This window comes from Harpia harpyja, chromosome 8, assembly GCF_026419915.1.
Source record: "Harpia harpyja isolate bHarHar1 chromosome 8, bHarHar1 primary haplotype, whole genome shotgun sequence".
NCBI lineage: Eukaryota > Metazoa > Chordata > Aves > Accipitriformes > Accipitridae > Harpia > Harpia harpyja.
In genome coordinates this window covers 3,179,974-3,202,370 of record NC_068947.1, presented here as the reverse complement: position 1 = coordinate 3,202,370, position 22,397 = coordinate 3,179,974, and the positions used below count along the sequence as shown (strand labels likewise).

The window sequence follows — 22,397 nt, the reverse complement described above, 5'->3', positions numbered from 1 at the left end:
TGTTATTATAAAATAGCCTCAGAGGAAGCAAATCCTACAAAGCTATAGAGCATCCATAGCACTGCTGTCAATCCAAGGTATCTAAAGGAGGGCACATCTGCTCACTCTCTCAAAGCAGGCACTACTAGCAATGCAGTTGGGGCAGACCTCTCCATAGGCTGCACAGATTTGCCCAAGATTTTAAATTCGTGGCTACAGCATCTCACAACAAATACTGCTACTGGTACACCAAAGCTACATACTTTGTAGTCAGTTTAGAGCCAGATCAGTTACACAGAGCTGCAACTGTATCTCTCCCTATACTGCAGCACAAACATGCTCTCCAAGTGTTGCCAAAATTCATCACTGCTTCAACTGGGGCAACAGATCAGTTCCAACAGAGTACCTTCAAAGACAGTGCTTTCTGTAATCCTCTGAAGACAGCAACATCTTGTTATTACATGAGTGATTCAATCACCTAGGTAAACATTACACACTTGGTGGCAATCATAACCACGACCATATTTACCTCTGGGCACACTTCCTGTAACATGATCTTCACAATACTGCCATTTATAAGCCTAAGCAGACAAATTATTGTGATAATAAAGCCCTTACATTCCTGTATTCTACCTACAGAGGAAATTACAAAGTTAGTTTTACTCTATTGAAGCAATCCCCGTTTCTTAGAACCTGTTCCATGCGGTGTGCCAGCCTGGGGGACCTTTTCTACAAAGGGCTGAGAGAGAGATCTAGTGTCACCGAGTCTTCTCTGGCAAGGTACCAGACTGTGGACTAAGCACTAGGAATAATCAACAGTAAACAGATACTGCTCCTTTGCTTATGTTCACTCATTCTCAGCAGCTAAAATTCGGAGTGCAGAGAGTCACACTCAGCCTCACTCAACCATCAGTGAGATGGATGCATGTCCGTCATGGCTAGTAAAATCCAATGAAGAGAGTTAAACCCTTTGTAAAGACATATCGATCATTACTTTGAAACACTTCACTAAAAATCATATTGATGCTCTAAATCTAAAACAAACAATTCCTTTACAGGGCAGATCATGGAGAAGTTGCAGTAATAGTGAATCAATTCCAGTTAACAGACGCTATGAGTGCTGTGACAAATAACTGCTTACTCATCCCCAAAATGCACTACACACAACAGTTGTAGGGTTATCTTCTATTATTCAATAAACAAATTACATCAAGACGACAGATGTATAACACTTTCATATGGTAGAATACTGACTGCTCTGTTCAATAATCAAGATATTTCTAATTTCGTCCCAGTTAACCACAACATGATTCCAAACACAACCAATTTCTCAACCTCAATCAAGGAAAGAATCAGAAAGTGCTTCTGCAGAGGGGAGGCGAAAACTCTTGATAATCTGGTGGCAGCCTCCCTTCCCTGTCTCGGATCCCCAGTAAACTGTGAATGGAATCACATTAATCTTTCATCTTTCACTCCAATTGCTTTCCATTCTGCCTTGACTTGGAAGCTTTCAGTACTAAAAATAAATGTCTCGGTTTCTGTATGTATAAACCAAAATGACAGCGATACAAGTTCAAACTTGGAAAAGACTGAGAAACCCATTTCCATACAAACAGGAAGGACTGAAAATAATCACTGGAGTTAATTTGATGGCAGAGTCTAGCTATCTGATTGTGCCTACCACATGAGCTGGTGTCACAACTCCTATTTTCTGGCTCTACCTACTCTTCACATGTCCATATACTTCTAATACTATTAGCACAATAAATAAAATATCGTACTATTGCCACTACTAAGCACCTTTCCCTCATGCCAGAGAAACTTCTTACCCTTACCCACTCACCAAGCAAAAAAGCTTTCAATACATGACTGTTGCGAGAACATGATTACAAAAGTCATCACCATCATCTACAATCATTTCTTCACCTGTTCATGTGGTGTACACCTGTGGGTTGTTGGCAATACACTTGATTGAAGTGTGGGAGATTCCAGGTTCACAATGAGCCCTGTCATCTTTGTTCTCTTAAGCGAATATGCCATGCAATCCCAAAACCTGTGTGAACGCTATTGCCTCTTATAACATTATCTTGTTTATAAATCTTTTTACCTTTTTAAGTGCACAAAATACTAACACAAAACCCAAGAACACATATACAACAGTCAGAACAGAAATACATATATAAAATAAAAATTCAAAGATCTTGAAAAGTGTACCAACATGCTTTTATACCGCGACCTAATGTGCAAGCAGTAGACCACCCCACCACAGGTAAGAAATGAGAAATTTTGAGGGCTATTGAACACTGAATTTTTGCAGCTGAACAGTATAAAGTTATTTAGCAGCGTTCAATAGCCTTCAAACTCACTTCTGCCTGTGGGTTACAGTGGTCCAGTAGAAAAAGACTGTAAAACAAAAACAGTGCAATAAAGGTTGGACCAAGATTTTTTCAGTATTTTTCAAGACCCTTTTAAAGTTTGCATCATTTTATGCATTTTGAAAAACATAAAAAGATCTAAAGATGCCATACGCTATTAACTAGACAGCATATAAAGAGCATCTACATAAAAACATGTTTTAGCCTATAAATATACTACTACTAAAACCACAGGTTTATATTTAAAAACAAGATTAAAAACCTGCTGCTTCAGGGACAACAGCTTCCCAGTCCAACCAGTTCAGTATGAATTTTGCTACTGCTCAAATGGTATACACAATATGTTGGGGTTTTTTATTCAGTTCTTTTTAGTTGGCAAAACTAACACCTCAACAGCTGAGTAAGATATAGCATTCATTTTATGGATGTGAACATGGATTTTTACAGGGATTTTTAAAAGGGGATCTAAGAGCTGGCATTTATTTACCAAGTGCTCAAAAATGAGTATTTGAATATTCTAGTGGGAAACACAAAACAGTTTCCATCATAATAATTAGATCCACTTACTATACATGAAATGACACCCTCCTTATGCACAAAAGTTGGTCAGTTTTTCCATTTATGCTTGCATGTTTCAGCTTTCACCCATTCCCTAGCATGGACGTTTCATTGATGGCTGAGGGTAACACTTCAAAAATGAACTAGCTAAACAAACTTCCCAGCAGCACTTGACAGAGCTACACCTATTCTTCCCCATTTCCAAAGCAGTACAGAATTAATTACCAGTTCTATGGATCTATTGTAAGTATAATAGACTAAAGAGCTATCACAGACACATTTATTGTAAAAGCACAATCCCAAGAGTGTCTAGTAGAGGGCCAAAACGATTAACACAAATGCTTTGTCAGATCAAAGATAAAACCTGCACCGCCCAATTGAGGAATGAATTAGAACAGTGGGTTATCTTTCAAATTAACCAGGGCAGTTAGTGAGGAAAATTTCATGAAAGTGTAATTCTTAGCCTTTGTGAATCCACACAGCAGGCATTCTGCCAGCTGACAAGATGATGAAATTTTCATGCTTAAAAAAGCCCTCTTCATTTCCCAATTTAGATTAGCTAGCGTTTCTCTCTCTTTTCATCTATTTGCTCTTCTGAAGCAGAATTAAAAAAAAAAAAAAAGCACACAACAGGATCAATCTCTCATAGAATAATGCATTTCTGAAAAGAAAGAAAATCTTTGCATATAATTTTTTAGATATATTTACAGTTAGGAGTAAGATTATCAAAATTGATATTGTTAATACCATTAAGAAATCCATAAATACTGGAGCAATGGTAGATATGTTTTGGAAGACAGATACAAAACATTTCAATGTTTAATGGCAAAAAAATGATTGTGGAAACAGAAAATTTTATGTAAAGATGAGTAATTTACAAAAACAATGGGATTGTAGGAGGCTTACAAAATTCTATTTATGCACTTACATTTGCAGCTTTTTAAAGCAAAGTAGTATATCACCATCGTATTTATTTATTTATCAGTTTCATGTGCCAAAAAGGGCAAATAGATTTTCCACTTTTAGATTCTATGGCACTCCCTCCTGCCCCTAAATTTACTAAGCCACATATAAAAACATTTCAGTAGACTAAAGGAAACAACATGCAATGATCTTAAACACTTTAAAAAAAAATCTGATTCTAAGCTCACTGAAAAAACAGTAAGCTTATTCATTTCAGTGAGCTGTGGATCAGGCCAAAAGGCTCTTGATAGGGCTGTCTTCATAAAAGGTAGCTCATTACTTTAAAGGTTAAAAAATTAATTTTCACATTTTATGTTTTTGTATTATGTGCCCTTTGACCAACACACAAACAACAGTGATATCTTAAAAAAAAATACAAAAAATTAATGGAGTGACAAAGTTAAACAATGTATTTGTCTATTTTAAGTTGATATTTCTGCGCCTTTCAGATGCAACCACTACAATAGGAGACTGTTAAATAAGTGTCTCAAAGTTTCATCAAATGTTTTGTTCAGACAGTTCTTTGCCATACTACTTCTGGGTGTGTCTTTATAGTTGATAGGATTATATATATTAGTGCAAACACCCATTTGATGAATTTAAACTCCAGCTGTTATACAGTCACTACAAGTACTTGATGAAAGGAATAAACTAAAACTCACAGCATCTGATTTTCTAAGAGCTAACAGGACAAAAAGTTTACTTGCCCAACTCTGTGGAAAGCTCTTTTTTAAAACGAAAATTATTGTGCAATTTGGAAATTACTTTTTACAATAAAATAATCTTACATTTCCAGAGTCTGAGTGTATTCCACAGTCAAAAAGTAATTTTAAACCTTATTAGTCCAGCTAACTCAGTTAAAAGTAAAAATATAACCAGGTTTATAAAGCTTTTACTTACAAGGACAAATAAATTCCTTTTGAAGGACACTTCGTTATCCTATAGACCATGTAGTAAGATACTTAATAGATTTTAACACAATGTAAGCAAATTGCAATGTTCGATATTCAAACATTTCACAGTTCAGTTCACAGCTTTGTCTTTAAAAAAAAAAAAACAGTAAAATATTACCCCACTTTTTGTTCTTACCAGGAATAAGAATTTTTCCTGCCCTTAAATGTATCTTCCTTCATCAAGTTTACTACTGCACATCTTATGCACATTTTCTAGCACTTTATATGCCAGAAATTACTTAGCATGTGGCATTGTGTGTTATCATAATGTACATACATTAAATCTAAAAAAGTTAATCAGAAGCAACTTTTATACAAAAGCAGTCTGTGTAAACATATTACTTTGACATATTATTTAATAACACACTGTATAATTTTATATAATATGTATAATAATATCAATTCAATGATCATTTTGCAGCCAGTTAGACTTTGTAATAAAGTAACGTGAGATCTCGCATTTTGGTAACTTTGCCTGTCCAAGTCGTCTACCTTTAACTTCAACAGAAAGGAACAATCTATCCCTGCCTTGTGAAATACTGTCTGAATTTAAATACTCTAAGATAAAGTTTTGTGCTCCTTTTGATGCAAAGACCTTCAAAGGAAGTATTTATACATTCAGAAGTTATTACATTTCTAGAAAAGAGCTTAGAAAACACTTACAATTGCAATTAAAAACTAATATAGAAGACAGGTAACATAAAATGCACACTTAGTATTAAACTATAATGATAATTCTTAGCATTATAGCTGCTGCCTGCAAAAGTATTAAGAAAACACACCATGAATTAGGTAACCCATTCATTTACAGGCCAAATTTTCAAAAACAATGTATGGTTTTGAGTATATCAAAGGTTATGTGCACCCAAAGGTTGATGCCTTCAAAATTGATGTCTGTCCTGAAACTGTGAAAACAGGCAATGTCGGACAAGCAAAAAAAGGCAGGCAGGCAATAGGATGAGATGACCTATGAAAATTTGACCAAAATGGCTAGCTGCCAATTCACAAAATATGATGCTTCCAACATATTAGAGGTGTAAAACATCTTGATATAATTTAAAAATCATGGTGTGTTTTTCCTTGACCAGTCACCACTTCGGACAGTGTGAAAACAGGAATTTCAAATATTACACATTTTTTTTCCACAATGCCATACAAAGCCAACCACTACCATTGCCACTTTGGATTTCTTGCACTGCCCCGCAAAAAGAGAATTATATCTAATTAATTAACTACCATCTTTCTCAGCTTCCTGCCCCCCGCCCCCCCCCCCTCCAATCATGATGAAGAAAGATTCATAGTATTTCCCTTCCTATTGTCCTTCAAAGAATTTTTACAGAGCTACATTTAGTTTTCCTTTTCACAATGTAACACACTATACATCAATTTGGGTTGGAGAAGGAGAATCAGATTTCAATTACATGAGAAATTGATATCTGCATATTTGACAGGCTTCATAGATTTTCTCAAAAGCATTAAGATAATCAACTCTGCACTTTTTCATCTAAAAATCTGGAAAACAGAGCTACTACATCTGTAATAATGCTGACACACACAGTTACAAAAATCTAAATACATCTGACTACCTTGATTTGAGGCTGAACTGAGAAAATAAACATTCTAAATTAGTATTTGAAATCATTAATTGATTGTTTTATTTTCATAAAGTTGGATTTTGACATTGCATGCTATTAACTTCAATTTAAAAAAAAAAAAGTAACACAACAGTCACTAAAAAAAGTCAGCACCACTAAGAAAACTCCTTTCATATGGCAGAATATTTTCCGAATACTTACATTATAGTATTTTCTGAGGTAGCGTCTAATATCCAACAGTAGTTTGTTGTTCATTTGAACCACATAGTTGAAAGGAGACTCTTCACATTCAGTCTTACTGCACCTTTGCAAGCTGGGTTCAATAAATCGCCCCTGAAAACAGAAGTGTAAAAGCAGCATGCATCATTATAACAGATGATGGTAGCAGAAGTTATCACAGGAGTTTAGACATAATACATATTTTTTAAAAACAATAGTCTTAAAGGGCCTCTTAATATCTAGGCCTTCTTTCTTCCCATCACAGTTGACCACACCCATATAAAGACTCCTCTGACCTACAGTTTTCCCATTTTCTTCTTAATGAAAGGTCTTTTGCAGAACATGCTTCTTCACCTGCTACAAAGTTAATCATTCAAAAAATGACGTTGAGTAAAAAAAATTAATCTATGGACAAATCACGCTCCCCTTTTTCCCCCCAGACAACACAGGTTTGTTGTTCTATGAGGGACATCAAAGTTCTGCCCAAGCCCACTAATCAGAACATTGAAATCAACCTTATAGATACCAATTATGAAATTACCAACAGGGCTGTAGAGACAAACCTTGTTAAACAAGAATGACATGATCATCTTTCATTTTCTCCAAGTGCAAAGAATAGCTCTTACAGTTTTACACCATCTCATTCACCTTACTTTCAAAACCTTCTCAACACCTGACTTTAAAATTTCAGAGCCTGGAAGTGATACATGGACAGCCGAAATTAAGTTGGTAGAATTCTCATTAAAATAAGAACAACCTGGTAGGTTGGCCAGTTATACAACTTTTAGAAAACTTTCTTTCAAGGTAAGACTTAGCTTTTGTGAGCCATCTTGGCTAAACGCCCACCCACAACACTAAATAATTCCATGTGGAAGAGAGGGGCTTTTTTTGGTCTGGTTTAGGGGTTTCTTTTGTTGTTTGGTGGCTTTTGTTATTTTTTTTTTGTTGGGTGTTTGTTTTTTTTTTTTTAAGGACTTTGACATCCACTTCTCTCCTGTTAGCCCATCTGCAAGTTGTCAAGCCTACATGCAATCTTACTTACAGCTGTAATGAACAAAAGTCAAGGATTCACAAAGTATCACTCGATTTGTGTGTCTTTTCCTCTTACTTGCTTCCAAAGACTGCTTTATTTTGATTCAAAAAAATGCAAAACATCTGCTGTTTGTCCAAATTAACTTAAAATAATTACTTTTAATTTAGATAAAAGATTTATTTGCTTGCAGTTTCAAGGTTTTCACTACTCTGAAGCTCGCTAATTTGCCAGTGACTAATACATACATAACATTACTGGAGAGTTAAACACTTGGCCCTATTTCAAGTTGTGATCCAAGGTCAGAAATACATTTTTTGGCAGAACTTCTCAACAAGAATGTACCCCTAGGACTTTTTATGTTCAATACACAAAGACAGAAGGAAAGATAACACAGAAAAACCTTACTGTCAAGAAGGGAGGTGGGATGTAGCAAGATAAACACAAGTTTCAAAAACACTTTGTTCCAATTAATATGATTTAGGATAAGCAATTGCCATTGCTATATCAAAGTTTCATTAAATAGAGAACTAGAAGTTACTAAGGTGTTAAGATAAGGATTCCTTAAAAAGTTACAGCAACAATCATTCATGACTGTGGGCAAACAGATTAATGAAGTCAGATAATCTCACATGTTCTGCTAGACGACACAGCTGACAAGCAAAAATGGGAAAAATATTTCAGCACTATCCTATCAGCAAATTTCTGTTCCAAAGCTATAAATAGCAGGACTCAAACAATATGGTATCTTCTCCTACATCATATGAATCCTATCTGAAAAGCTGTTCTCTCTGCAAGTATTTTTCTCCCTCACCGATGAACAGAAATGAAACAGAAAAAAACTAACCGAACCATCAAAGACATTGTCATAAATATTTTCTGTTCCGCATTTGAGGCAGCAAAACTTGAATCTTTCACAATCCTTATATTTCTCCTCATCAGTGAGCTGAGCTGGGCCACCAACCAAGGCATCATTCTCCTCATCTTTATGGTAATGGTGATGGACTCTGAATTGGGAGGGATCCAGTCCTATTAATAAGAAACAAAAATTTCAAAAGACTAAGAGGTCAACCATGCAAGTAGGCTCATTTTTCATATGCTTGGTGAAGCAGATTCAAAAGAAAGTTACAAAATGTAAATTCAGAAGCCGAAAATCTCTCTTTAGCAAAACTTCCTCTATAAAACATAAATACATTTTACAATTTTTAACCATAAATAAAGGTTCACAAAACATGAAGGAATCTTATCTTCTTAAGCAAGATTGCTTTATAAATAAAACAAGCACACCGCATTATCATGGGAGTATTCAACAGAACATTTTGTTTCTGAGGAAACCACTCCTAACGGATGACTTTATTGTTATTTTCTTCTTAAGTTACATTGAAAATATTTCAATAAAAATGTGCATCGTTATTAAGAAACAGTCTTTAAATCAAAATGGCACCATTAAAACTGAAAACAGAGAATAAAAACCCCATTAAAGAAACGCGGGTGCACTGCTATTACCAACTCCTTCAAGTCCGTATACAACTGCCAACTCTGATTTCAATGCAGTGGTCGATTTCATTTTGGCTCAGTGGTTAACAGCATGTAGGTTTCAATCTAATGCAGTGGTTAAAATTCAGCAGCAGCATTTAAAACGGCAGCGCTGGAGACAAAATGCTTTATTTTTGATTGCCAGAACTCAAGATTTTAAACAAATAAATACACAAAAGAGATCCTAAAAATACTGATTCAATCACAAATAAGTAAATAAGCAAGCAAGCACGAAGTTCACTGCCCTAGGAATAAGACTGCCAAAGTAAACTTAATAAAAATCCACGGGTTTTGTCATCCTTTGTCATGTGCAACCTTTTAAAAGTCCATGTACCCCATTTACAGGGTTTTTTTGTGAACTCTAGCAAATAGCACATGCTAGAAAAAAAAAATTAATCAAATGAGCACATACAAGAAAACGTTCAGAAAACTATAGCTTACTTTACGATTAAGAAGAAAAGATCAAAGAGAAGCACTTTAAAAAATATTTTTAACTGAGGCTAATTAAGCCAAGTAACAGATTACTACGTACTAACCCATATCTTCTATAAATTTCAATAATAAATGTAATAATTGTTACAGAAAGAGCAAGAAAGATTACAAATAGAGAGTGAAGCTAGATTTTACAGTTCTTCTTAAGCTTACTATACAGTACTGGAAGACTTAAAGACAATGTTTGGGAACAATATTCAGTTAAACTAGACAAATATTACTGCATATATAAAAGAGTTGTGTTATACAGGCAGATATAGATTGTCTTTACATAAAAGATTTGATATGTGTGTCTTTACTACCGCTATTCTGAATTTCTATTTTGCAATCATAAAACAAATTCAAGGACAAGGAAAAATTCCATTGCCGACTAAGTTTATTTGGTTCTTGATAGAATAGGGGTTTCACTAAAATTTAATCAATCTTCCCAATTTTAATTTTATCAAAAGAAACAAATGTCAATGAATATGGGTAACAATTCACCTCCAAGAGGTTCTTAAACTTTTAATACAGTTCTCTACTACTCATTAAAAGGAAGAATTGACAAAGCAAAAAATATTGCTAAAAGCTTTCTTTACACTCTAGTACATATGGTACCCCCAAAAAAAGACTGTGGGGTTTTGTTAGGAAGGACGCCCCCCCCCCCCCCTTTTTTTTTAAAGGGTTGATAATATATTTGCTGGTTTAGAAAACAAAGAGTATGTTCCACAACACACAGGTAGTAGATAAAAGGTTTAGAAAGGGGGCTTGAGTTTAGTATTAAGATTTTGCAAAAAACCAACTAAGTATGCAATAGGTTGGATCTAAAATAGTAATGGTGAATACAAACAAAAATTCCCAGTTTACTCTGAGTTCAGAAGTGGAATGAAGAAGTATCGTTGCAACTTTCCGATACAGATGCCATTAAAGTTCAGCTAGAAATCTATCTTTGGTTGTTTCCCAAAGGGCAAATATAGAGCAAAACTAGTTCACTAAATAAAAGACAAAAGGAGATAAATTCTGGTCTTCAGACAACTCCAGTTTTCCAATATTCAGTCAAAACCAGTGACACCAACTAACCATCTGGACATTTGGTAATAATTTAACAGAAAAAAAAAAAGTTATTCATTGAAAGAATTTAAATCGCACCTTTTTCTGAACTTTCTTAGCTGTTTTGGCTGGAGAAAACAATAGGAAAAAATACTGTGATGATTCAAGCGCACATCTAACTTTTGGTGTGCAAACAGCCCCAGTGAAATCAAAGGGACTACAAATCAGGCTTTTAAAAGAACATGCCTACCTGAATTATCTTGTGGAATTGGGACCTACTTTATCTATTATCTCATTTCAAGAATAGTTAGTTTGTTCAGTTAATCCATTTCAGCACACTGACTGGTATCCTCTCGGACCAGGTCACTACACAGTAAACAAAACAGGGACTATATGATGGGGGGGGGGGGAATAAAAATCTGGTTTTGATAATTTTTAAATGAATAGGATGAGACTAATCAGTAAACTTCTTTGAATTCTTTTTTTTTCCCCCATGACATCAAGAAAAATCAAAGGGACTTTGATTTACTCTGACGTGAAAATCTTCAGGGCCATCATTAAATTACCTACACCACAGGTAAGCTTTCCAACCTCACCAAAACTGCAAGGTTGCATATGTGACAAAGAACTGTAGCATTAAAACCACGCTGATGAACCTAGCGTGACAAAAGTAAACAATAAAAAGTAAGTTCCAGGACTTGTTCCTGAATTATTTAATAGAATTATTAAAACAGTTACTAACTAGCAAGCAAAAGAGGTCACTCAAGAAGCTGAGGAAAGGTCGAACAGCTTTTACTAATGGCAGTATTTTAAAAAAAGAACGTTTCTGCAGACCGTCTCCACAGGCCTTCCCCCACACCCTCCCTCCCCAGGGAGCAGGCAGGGAGGCAGCGGCGGCCCGCAGCCTCAGCCGCCGGGGAGACGTCTGGCAGGGCGCTGGCCGGCGTCCCCGCCGACCGCTGAACAAAGCCCGAGGGCATTTTGCATTTCAACCCGCAGGTTAGTGGGGAAGCAACGGAAAAGTTTCCCCGCCTGTCCCTTTTCGCCCGTTAGACATTTTGTGAGAGGCAGGGAAACGGCATCCGGTGCTGCCACCTCGAGGCTAAGCCCGCGCATTTCAGTCAGGGCGAGGCGGCGGGGCCGGGGCCGGGGCCGGCCGCCCTCCGACTCTCACCCTGGGCGGCCAAGGCCTCTGCCCTTCGGAAACGCACGCTTTTTTATTTTTCTCAGAGAGATCCTCCTGCGCTGCACAGCTAGCCTGCCTGCTGCACCGGGTCCTTACAAGGGCCTCCCGCGCAGTCGGAACACGCTTCGGCCAGCCTCAGTTTCTGAGCGGGTCTAGAGCATCTCAAGCAAACCCAGCTAGACCACAAACAGCAAAATTCATACGCTTTGGGGTTTTTATTGCTCTGTTGTCGTGAAGCTTTGTCATTATCTGAATCTTAATTGCCATCATTCTCCCGTCGGTTCACTCCCTAATGTGCGAAAACCAACAAAAAAGACAGAACCTGATGTAATTCCTGCGTGCCACAAGGAGAGCACAACTGTCCTGGTTCCTGTCGGAAGGGTCAGTCTGAGCAGCTGCTAAATACTATATTAAAGGCACCTATTAAATGACTCTCTAGGAAGAAGAAAATAAAAAAAGGCACTATCTTTAAGGTGGTGGTGGGTTTCCTTACAAGGAGCAGCTAACACGCAGACACTGCGTGGAAGGAGGGACCAGCACTGGGAAGTACTCTTAATGACAAGCCTCATCGGGACTCAGTTAATGACTTCTTAAAATCACATAGCCTTCCTAAGAAATGCCCAAATGCCAAGCAATCTGCAGAGCACCAACATGCACATCCACCTGTAAGGCAGCAGCACACATCTCTTTCAGAAGACCATGACACAGTTTAGGACAGCAGTCAGCAACTCCCAGAATTTAGAGAAAATGATGTTATGCAGAAACAGCTACAAAAATCCCATGGTTAAATGACTCTGCTTCCATAATGTTTAGATACTTTTGACAACACAGAAATAGAATGTGATTTTTTTTTTTTTGAGATAAGAAGGAGCAGTATTTATGTATCAACAAAAAAACCTTACTTTAAATACATTAAGAGAATTGTTCTGCCAATACAGTTCTTTTCATTTAAAAGCTATCTTCAGGATGAAGTATATAAGGTCTGCAAGCATTTAAGACGACCAGATTTATTGAATGATATTACTGATCAGACTGCACACTTTACTTAGTTTCAGAAACCCTGACAAATCCTCATCTTGCCACTCCTTTTCCTTGAGAACTTCAAGAAAAAGACAGTGAATGCAAGAGTAAGCCCATGAGGTTCTCGTTTTTAGGAACAATGAATTTCCATCTCTCAAAGGCTAGGCAGACCTCCTACAATGTCCGAAAACAAAAGGCAATTTTCAGCTTGATTCCATAGTGAATAAATACGATATTTAAGGAGTTCTCTGCAATTTTTAGGTGTGGTTATTTGCTTTTGTTCTTCAGCATCTAAAATAGCTTAAAATAACTTGCTCTGAGCACTAACAGAACAAAGAACTTTTCTTCATTTTGATATGAGCAAATCTTCCCTACGTAGAGCTCAATTTTATCTACTCGGACTAACGCAGTGACGTCAATGAAACATTCACCTTATAAAGAGATTCTGTTAAATATGAAACTGAGATCTTTCTTCTACAACCATTCTCCCTATACAGACACATACCCTGCATAACGCAATAAATCAGATCAGGCGGGGGAAGACACACACAATGGGAATGCAACCAAGTTTTGGTCCACAGATATGTATGTCCACTTCGATACCGTCCAGAACACCAGCTTTCTTCTTCAGAACAGAAAAATACTTTCTTTTGCAACAAGATAGGAAAAACGACAGGAATTTGGATGTGTAACATGATGAAAATACTCAGCAAAAAAGCCCAATTTAGCAACACAGAACAGTAAACAGTTTTCATGTTTGCTTGTTGTAGCAAGCTGGGCTCAAGTATCTTGTACACTTCTATAACTTGTAAACTATTTTCAATTTCTTTGAAACAAAACCACTTCCCTCCAGTACCGTTAAAAAAAAAAAAAAGCTGTAAGATAACTTCAGATAACGATTTATGTACGACTCTGATTAAGTGCTGTATATAAAGACCTAAGTAGAGCAGAACTTTTGAAAAATACATGACTTCTTTACCCTAAAGCTCAATTCAAGCATTCCCAGGAAAAAAGCTGGAGAAGGAGGTAACATTTTTACAGCACAGCAAGGTCAAACTGAACACATTTCAGATCTAAGATTGTAATAGATACATACAGGTTTCCAGACTGACAATTGTGAACTATTAATAAACTCTCAGCTGCAGGATGCTATTATAGACCATAAAAGAAATTTTCATCTCGAACGTACTATAGCACAAAAAGCAGCATAGGCATTTGCAAACAGTAGATACTATCAAGTGGCACACAGTTCTTAAGATCTGGGCACTTAATTTAGGTGCCTGAAAGGAGCCAGTCTTTTTGAAAATTCAACCTGTTGTGAATAAGGAACAACTCTGAATTTGAGCCTAACCCCACAAGACTAACAATCTTTGCCAAATAAAATAAACTAGCTTCAGAAATCTTTCCTGTCTTTCACCTAAATGAAGTACAAGTTTACCGCCTATTTTAAACGGCTTCAATCTAACCAAGAGTGCTTGACCTTTTCAGTCAGGCATACCACATAGTCCACTCTGACATCAAGGGAAAGTTGTATACCAAGGCCCTGCCACATAAACAGAATGATTTGTATGGTCAGCCTGCATGTGTGAAGCTGGGCTGACACCTCCTCAAAGCACCAGAGCTGCTGAGGACACACTGCAACATCGAATACCTCCTTGCAGCCTCCCAGAAAAAGCAAAATTTTTATTTTTTATTTTTTTTTTTTTTACTGACAACTTGGAAATGGAGATGGAATAAGCTGCACGTTATACAGACTGTCTTGGGAGATGAAAATCTTTCATGGCTATCACCCTTCTTGAGAAGCAACAAGACAGGAACTTACTTGCACACATTTTAAGTGCAAACTGCAAGCTTATCATGAGCAGAACCCACCATTAGGAAGGAAGCTAAAGAGATGCAGTGTCCCAGGTGAACAATCCTGAAGGCAACATGCTGCTGGTTGGTTGTAAGTGACCAAATCCTGGATCTTGGCCATTACCTAAATACAAAATGCTGAGGACTAACTCTTCCTTTGAGCATTCCAAAATTCTGAACAAAATAATTTCTCCAAGTCTGAACTTCCTCTAGACAGGGGCATAGCATCAAACAGGAGATTATTAAACTGACACAGTGCAACTCTCTAAAAAAGTTTTCTTGTGGGAGAGGACAGTCTTGTCAAGAACTCAGCAGCCAGCAAGATTAACAACTTTTTCCATGTCCTTGAGTAACAGTTTTAAAAATAATGAACTAGATGTAGGATACAAATCACAAAATTTCTGTTTATCAAGGAAATCAATCATGTCTGTTGGTGAACCACTTTTAGGGAGGAAACAACACTGAAAGGATTACACACACAGCATTGTATTTTCATGGAAAGAGACCTGACACAACTGTTAACAATTTTTCAACACCTACACTTCTTTCTAGGTAAGAAGCCTAGGAAATGGAGCAGACCGAGGCAATCAGAGTTGGGCAGAAAAATCTCTAATTCCTTTGACATCCTCTTAAAAGGAAAAACAACCCTAACAAGAGCAATTCCCTGTTGCTCATTTGATGAAAAACTGGTGATTCTGTGGGTCACCAGCATTAGTCATACTTTTTAATAGCTTGCTTTTTTTTGGGGGGCCACTTCATTTCTCCATATGGAGCAGGCAAAACTGTTACTAAGATTTTATGTTTCTATTATCCACTAGGTCAAGTTCTACCAAACAAAAGTCTTCACTTACACCCTACCAAATATTTGTATCCTTTCATTGTAACTACGACTGCTTTCTCCCTGGGAAGATGCTAGAGATGCTAGGGCTTCTCTCTGGAAAAATGCTAGTTCTGGATGCATGCTCCAGAACTACTTTAGTAACTTAAGAAAATCTCAAAGACATGCAATAGTACTGTCATTTATGAACAGTAAATTTTTGCAACTCTGAAGAAGTATTCTAAGATTAAGCTCACGTTAACGATCACCTTCTGAAAAACGGTATTCTACAAAAGTCATAGAAATACACTTAATCCAAGCTGCTTTCTATGGACTATGTAACACAAGCTATTGTTCATTGTAAAAAGACTGATTTGGGAAGCATTTCTGTTAAGAAACATACATTAAAACTTCTCACTTTGTCTCTTGTATTTCTTTAAATAAACTGAATTTAGAATACTTACCTAACCATGTTGCAATAAGAACAGAATCAATTCCCTCTATGGGCTCACATATTCTAGCAACTACTGGATGTATTTGCTGTGACAGGTAGTAGTGAGTATCAACAGTAAGATTGTCTTGCTTTTGCAACTGTTCTGGAGCATATGCTCGCTGGCTGGCACTGAGATCTGATCCATCCTGAGACAGGAGACACATACAAAACAAAGTGTGAAAAAAGTAAAATCCACATTCAGCCTATGCAAAGGATTATGCTTCAAATATTATGCATTATTTTATCACAAAATCGTTACACAATCACTCTCTTTTGGTTGATTTATTATGCATCCAATACAAATCCAGCAGTAGTAAAAAAAAAAAAAATTGCATTGCCGATGCTGGCATCAACTAGCAAGTTCAAGAATGTAAATCCAGCTTGTATTATTGCAGCCTACACGTGCAAATCAGTAAGAGTAGACAGAGTAAACAGTCCCATCTGTCAATTCTGAAATGCACAATGAAAAGACATTGTAACCATCAGCCCAGTTAAAAATACGCAGAGGGCATGCATTTTGGATTCACTTTGTACTAAACTAGCATTATCATTTTGCACAACAAGCAAATTCTAAGTCGTGGATATCAAAACTATATCTGTTTTGCTAGGAAATTTAGATTCCTCAATTCTATAAAGAAACAAATAGAATGCATGGTCAGAAAATGGACCATCGTTCATTGGCATGCGAATAAATGGCAGAGGCAATAGTATCAATTTGAAAGCGCAAATTCTGAAATATTCGGAAAAACTGAAAGAAACACATGGTGACATCTCAAGCCAACAGAGAAACACCACTCAGAGGTTAGAGTATACATTACATTCTTCTCCAGCTTCAAAGAGGAAGATAAGAAGAAAATAATTCCATTTAGGAAGGCAATAATTAAATTGAAAACAGTATTCATGGAGGAATTAAGTATCAACTCTAAGATGATGTTACTCTTCTGGAAAACGTAACTCATTCAGTCTGTAGAATCATATTTCCAGTTCACAACTACACTAGGAAATTTTATTTTTTCATGTGTGTCAAAAAAATCTTAGAGCAGAACTTAAAAGCAGTATTTTAGCAAGCATTCAGTATCAGAAGTAAACCTTAATGGGGATGGGGATGGGGGGGGGGGGGGGAGTACCACAGCTTATTTTTTGCTAAGTACAGTCTCTTTTTTGCCTTTTTTTACAGCAAAATAAAACTAATGCATGAACACAACACCTTCATTTTTCAGTTAAGACGAGCTACTGACTTCAGTAGGGTCAGCAACCATGGACTGAAAACCCATCACTAATAAAGACAGACTGCAAGCCATTGGTCCCTCCTACTCCTTTCAGACAACTTAGTATTCAGAACAAAATTAATTTAGGACTATTCAGCTCATCCAGCTGCTTTGCAAAAATAATTACAATGCAATTCCTTCAGCTCCCTTCTTTCAACAAGTACATTCTTCTCTTGTATTGTGCCATTGCTCAGCCGTACCCATGGCCCAGCTCTCATAAGTCTTGGCAGCTTTGTCACACCAGGCTAAGAATTCTCAGTTAAATAAAATACAGTATCTTTCAGTTTGTAACAATGAAGGAGCTGAAATAGTGGTCCACTGTAGAAGTCACGTTGCCAAGTCCATCAGTTTGGCATAAGAGATCCCTTGGTCCATCTAATCCAACCGACACCTTTTTTTTTTGTAATAGCAAATCCAAAGTGGACTATATATTTGTGAGATAATGACAAACATTTATAGGATAAACATCTGAAAACAGAAAGTTTCTCAAATTCCCCAGTCTATCCAACAGAGGTAGTGCCAGATCCAATGACTATGAATTAAAAAGACACAGGTTGAGACCGGAAATAACAATGACACTATTTAACAACCACCACCACCAATTAGCTAGCTTTCCAAGAACAACAGGCTCTTCACCACCAGAATTTTCTTCTCCTTAAAACGAAGACTGGATATTTTCCTTAAAAATAAGTTCTAGTTCCAAACAGAAGTTAATTCAGGGAAATTTCATCAGCCACTATATGAAAATAGTCAGATGAGCTGAGCTGATCACAATGGTTCTTTCTGGCTCTATAACACTGAATTTAGTACAGTAAACTGACTATTTTAAACTATAACATAATCTCACTACAAAGAAACGTCAAAACATTTTTTTTCCAGGAGTTCGACTGGTTTTCTTTGCCACCTCTCAAAACAATACCTAGTATTTAGCTATATATAAAGACATTTTTACCTGACAAATGATGTATGACACCGTGTCTCCTGCCTTCACCCTTCGGCCTCCTTGAGAGTTTATCCACATGGCAACATGCACATGTGGCAAGCTTTTTCTGTCAGGATAATCCTGTGGATCTTTTGTCAATGCCTGAGAGATCAAAGGAGGAAACAGAAACATAACTATGAGAAAAGTATTTTACTTCCGTGATGGACAACTCAGAACTTTCAAAGACAAAATTACATAGTAGCTATCCTCATCCATCTACTATTCACAAGTACATTTGCAAGACAAAAAAGAAAGATGAAAAATTGTAATAAAGGTATGTTCCAGACATTAAGGTCTAGGTACCAGTCCTTCATACTTTAAAAATTTTATTATTAATAAAATGAGGATGCTTCTACAATTACTGTCTGAAAAATGCATTACATTAAAAGCACAACAGTTCAAAACAGTTACAGATATAATGCAATTGTTTTAAAATTAAACTACATTGCAGATGAAAACATTACGCAAAATACAAAAATACAGCCAGAGATTACCCTCTTACCCCTGCACCAGGTCAGGTCATAAAGTAAATTTGAATATCAAGTGGTTAAGTGTATTTAACACTGTAGCAAGAGGATACAACTAGATTTAAATATTTCCATGTATCTCATACTACTGAGATTCCACAATGTGTTTTTCCTTTACATAAAATAAAATGCTATGTTTAAATATTTACCATCATCCCATTTCTTAGAAACAACTGATACATTTGACTTAATAGTGAAATACATTATTTATTTTTTCCCAAAGTAGTAAAACAGAGGAACATTCAGCATTTGAAGTGAAAATTATTCCATGTATATCTTTTACTGGGATACTAAGTACTGTTAGATTATTTGCATCAGAACGCTCTTTTTTTTAAGTCAACCATAAAAATCACTGATCTCCAAGACTCATATGACAACCTGAACACACTTCTTAACTGATTGATTAACACAGTCTTACAGAGCAGACAGATGTCTGGCTGGCAAAAGAAAGAGACTTTGGATAGAGCAAATTTGGGAAATCTCTTCTATTAGAAGCATGAGAGGAACATGTAATATCCAACTCATTAGTAAAACACCCCCCTAGCAGGGGCAGAGCAGGGGGAGCTTTTGAAGTTAAAACTACAGGTTTCATTGAGGATTCATAAAAATAAACCAAAACCACAATGCTGTTTGCTAAAACTCCTGCAGATAAAGCAGAGTATTTTACTTCTTGCTGCAGGAAAGTCTTGAATGAGATCTCAAAATGACTATTAGCCTTCTTCTATGGAGCTTTGAAGAGAAATAAACTAACAACAGTATGCTTTTATATGGGTTTTCTAGAAAACAGAATGTTTGATTTTTTTCCATTGCATTCTTCAGTTTATGTATTTTAAACCTAAAATATAAAATAACAGCTTAGGAGAAAACTTCTCCTGAAAGCATGAGCTATCATGTCATTCTCAAAGTGCAGAATCAGCGGGGAAGACAGCAGGATGGGACAAGACGCAAAGTTGTTGTTCTGAGGAAGCAAGACTGGCCTCCAGCCCCACAAGGTATTTTTTCTCATATTGTAGGATCTTTGCAGTATGTTCCATGCTATTCAGTATCTAATAAAACTCTTGATATTTCACAGCATTATAAGGATTAAAAAGATTTTTATCAGCAGTCAATATATTCAGGAACAGTAAAGTTTTTCCAAGACAGAAAAGAGCTGAGACGTCATTTACCTTGTTTATTTCAAACTGATTTACTGGGATCTTGCCATTGATCACATTTTCTCCAATTTCTATGAGCCGCCTTTGAATATTTTCCACGATTATGTCTCGGGGCTGATCAGAAAGAATCTGACCAATTATATAGCTGTAAAAACAGTCCAGAATTGAAGAAAAGCTTAAGACAGGCAAAGCAAAACCATTACAATAAACACAATCCTCTCTTCCCCTAGGTTACCTCTAGAAATTAAAGAGCCTAAGGATGAAGTCTCACGCAAAATTTATAGAAATTTGCCAGGATATTTCATGTTGCGTTTTATTTATTTACTTATTGTACTAAAAGCAAATTATTTTAAATAGTTCTAATGTTAAACAGTGATTTGGAATTGTTGAGTGCAACTGGTTTCTATTTTCTGCTCCCATTTCATTTTGCCATTTATTATTCCATAGCAGGTATCTTAAGATGGGGGAGAAGAGAACATATCAAGTAAGCAAAGTCTTGCCTATTTCTGTAAAATGTGGTTGGAAGATCTGCCAGCTGCAGAAGAGTTAGTCACTAAAGAACACTCTCAAACATTTGTATAGCTTTAATTACTAATACATTCCTAACTTGGAAAAATTTGCTTCTATTATGATGCATCTTTTCTTAGAAAATGCAAGTCTTAAGAACAGTAAGCAAGTGTGTGGTGTATTTTTACAGATGTAGAAAAGTATTCATTTTTTGATACACTTGGGCCCCAATTTATTTAAGTTAAGTTTTCAAGAGGCAGTACGCAATACAAGTTGAGTCAGCCTCCAGATGACCACCTCTCCACCCACTCCAATTTTCTTTCTACAGTGCTAAATGTATTATCTCCACTGAATTTAAGTACCAAAATGCCCTGTGCAATGACAACTAATAAATCATTGATCCAGCATCCATCATAATGAAGTATCAGAAGAGTCTCATTTGAAAAATGGAAGAGAAACAGTCTTGGGGGAAAGGATCACCTCCTCAGGCTGCACCCAGTGCACTTCCAGCTTTATTAGAGGATGCTGAAAGAGCTAACCACCAGCCTCTTTAACCATCTTTGAAAAAAAATCTGACCTAAAACCTATGACTCCAAAACACTGATAGCACCTACCATTTCCACAAGCTTTCAGCTGTGGTTTATTAAACTGCATATACAACATTGCAACAACTCCAATGCATAGCTTCCACAGAAGATACAAAAACAGACAGTAAAATTAGAGACATTTGGACTGGCACAAGCATAATCTGTTACCAATGCCAAAATGTAACATTTACTATCTCCTAAAAAAAATCAGCTAAGATGCTCCAACAGTGATGTTAGTTACCAGTCTGCACTGTTCAGGAAACAGCCACGTGATATCAAATGTTTATGAAGCATGTACTGTTTAAGATAAAGCAAAGAGGACAATGGGAAAAAGAAACTCACTTTCCAGTCTCTTTTGCAAGATCACACCAGTCTCTCCGGACTATATCCAATCCTTTCAGTTCTTGTTTAGTTACATATTTCCCATCTCCTGTTGGTTCCACAATCAGAGCAGCATATTTCTTCTTCTTTAACAGTAGCAAGGACTTAAAGACTCCATCAATATCAATTTCCAACAATTTATAGAGCTTGTTCACTTCACTTTTGATCTGTGAATGCACCAACATTAAAACCAAATGCAACACCTTAGTAACTATGGACAAATCTAACTTCCATCTAGAATTGTATCATTCTTAAGCTTTAAAACAAGTAACACTACACACTGTGTGTTTGCATTCACATTTTCAAGACTCGTTAGATATCATTAAGCATGAAATTAAGTACACAGTAGTAACTATGAGCTACTATTAAAATTAAGGTTCACCCATTGGCTTCTTCAGGATTTACAGCTTGGTATACCTAACTCCCTAATAAAATTAAACTGGGCAGAGAAGCATGGGACTGAATGTGACCTTGCAGATAACTTGACTCCAGCCCGTTTTACTAGGGCAGCTACTCCATCTAGCCTCTCACATAAATTAAGCGAACAAGGGATTTCAGAGTAGGGATCCACTTACTAGGAAAAGATAAGAGACCGTCATTTAGAACATGGAAATTGCTTTATAAAAAAGGTGCCTTGCAAAGGCGCTTTTTTTTTTCTCCCCCCTCCAACCAGGGAGGGGAGAGAAAGCTATGACTCCAGACCTGTCTGTTCAGGAAAAACACGCACAAATGGGCAAGTGTTTATTTATACCCTTCCCCACAATATGCCTACTTTTTCTATAGCCTGATTTCTTTGAGAGGAAAAGGTGCCATTTTTCTACACACAGGCTATGTCTTATCCACATACAAAAGCTTGAAATTGCACTTGATATGTTGTCTTAATATAGTACCA

General features: G+C 36.5%; 1 protein-coding gene across 2 annotated transcripts in view; it reads right to left on the bottom strand.

Annotated features, from left to right (window-relative positions):
• Nucleotides 1-22,397, bottom strand: part of POLA1 (DNA polymerase alpha 1, catalytic subunit) — a 204,000-nt gene that overhangs the window by 103,935 nt on the left and 77,668 nt on the right. For both annotated transcript variants that reach the window (XM_052794757.1, XM_052794758.1), the window contains exons 29-34: nucleotides 21,467-21,672; nucleotides 20,043-20,175; nucleotides 18,320-18,451; nucleotides 16,071-16,245; nucleotides 8,520-8,701; nucleotides 6,625-6,756 (exon numbers count right to left, since the gene is read on the bottom strand). In XM_052794757.1, the coding sequence (XP_052650717.1) occupies nucleotides 6,625-6,756; nucleotides 8,520-8,701; nucleotides 16,071-16,245; nucleotides 18,320-18,451; nucleotides 20,043-20,175; nucleotides 21,467-21,672 (960 nt within the window). The remainder of the gene's footprint in view (nucleotides 1-6,624; nucleotides 6,757-8,519; nucleotides 8,702-16,070; nucleotides 16,246-18,319; nucleotides 18,452-20,042; nucleotides 20,176-21,466; nucleotides 21,673-22,397) is intronic.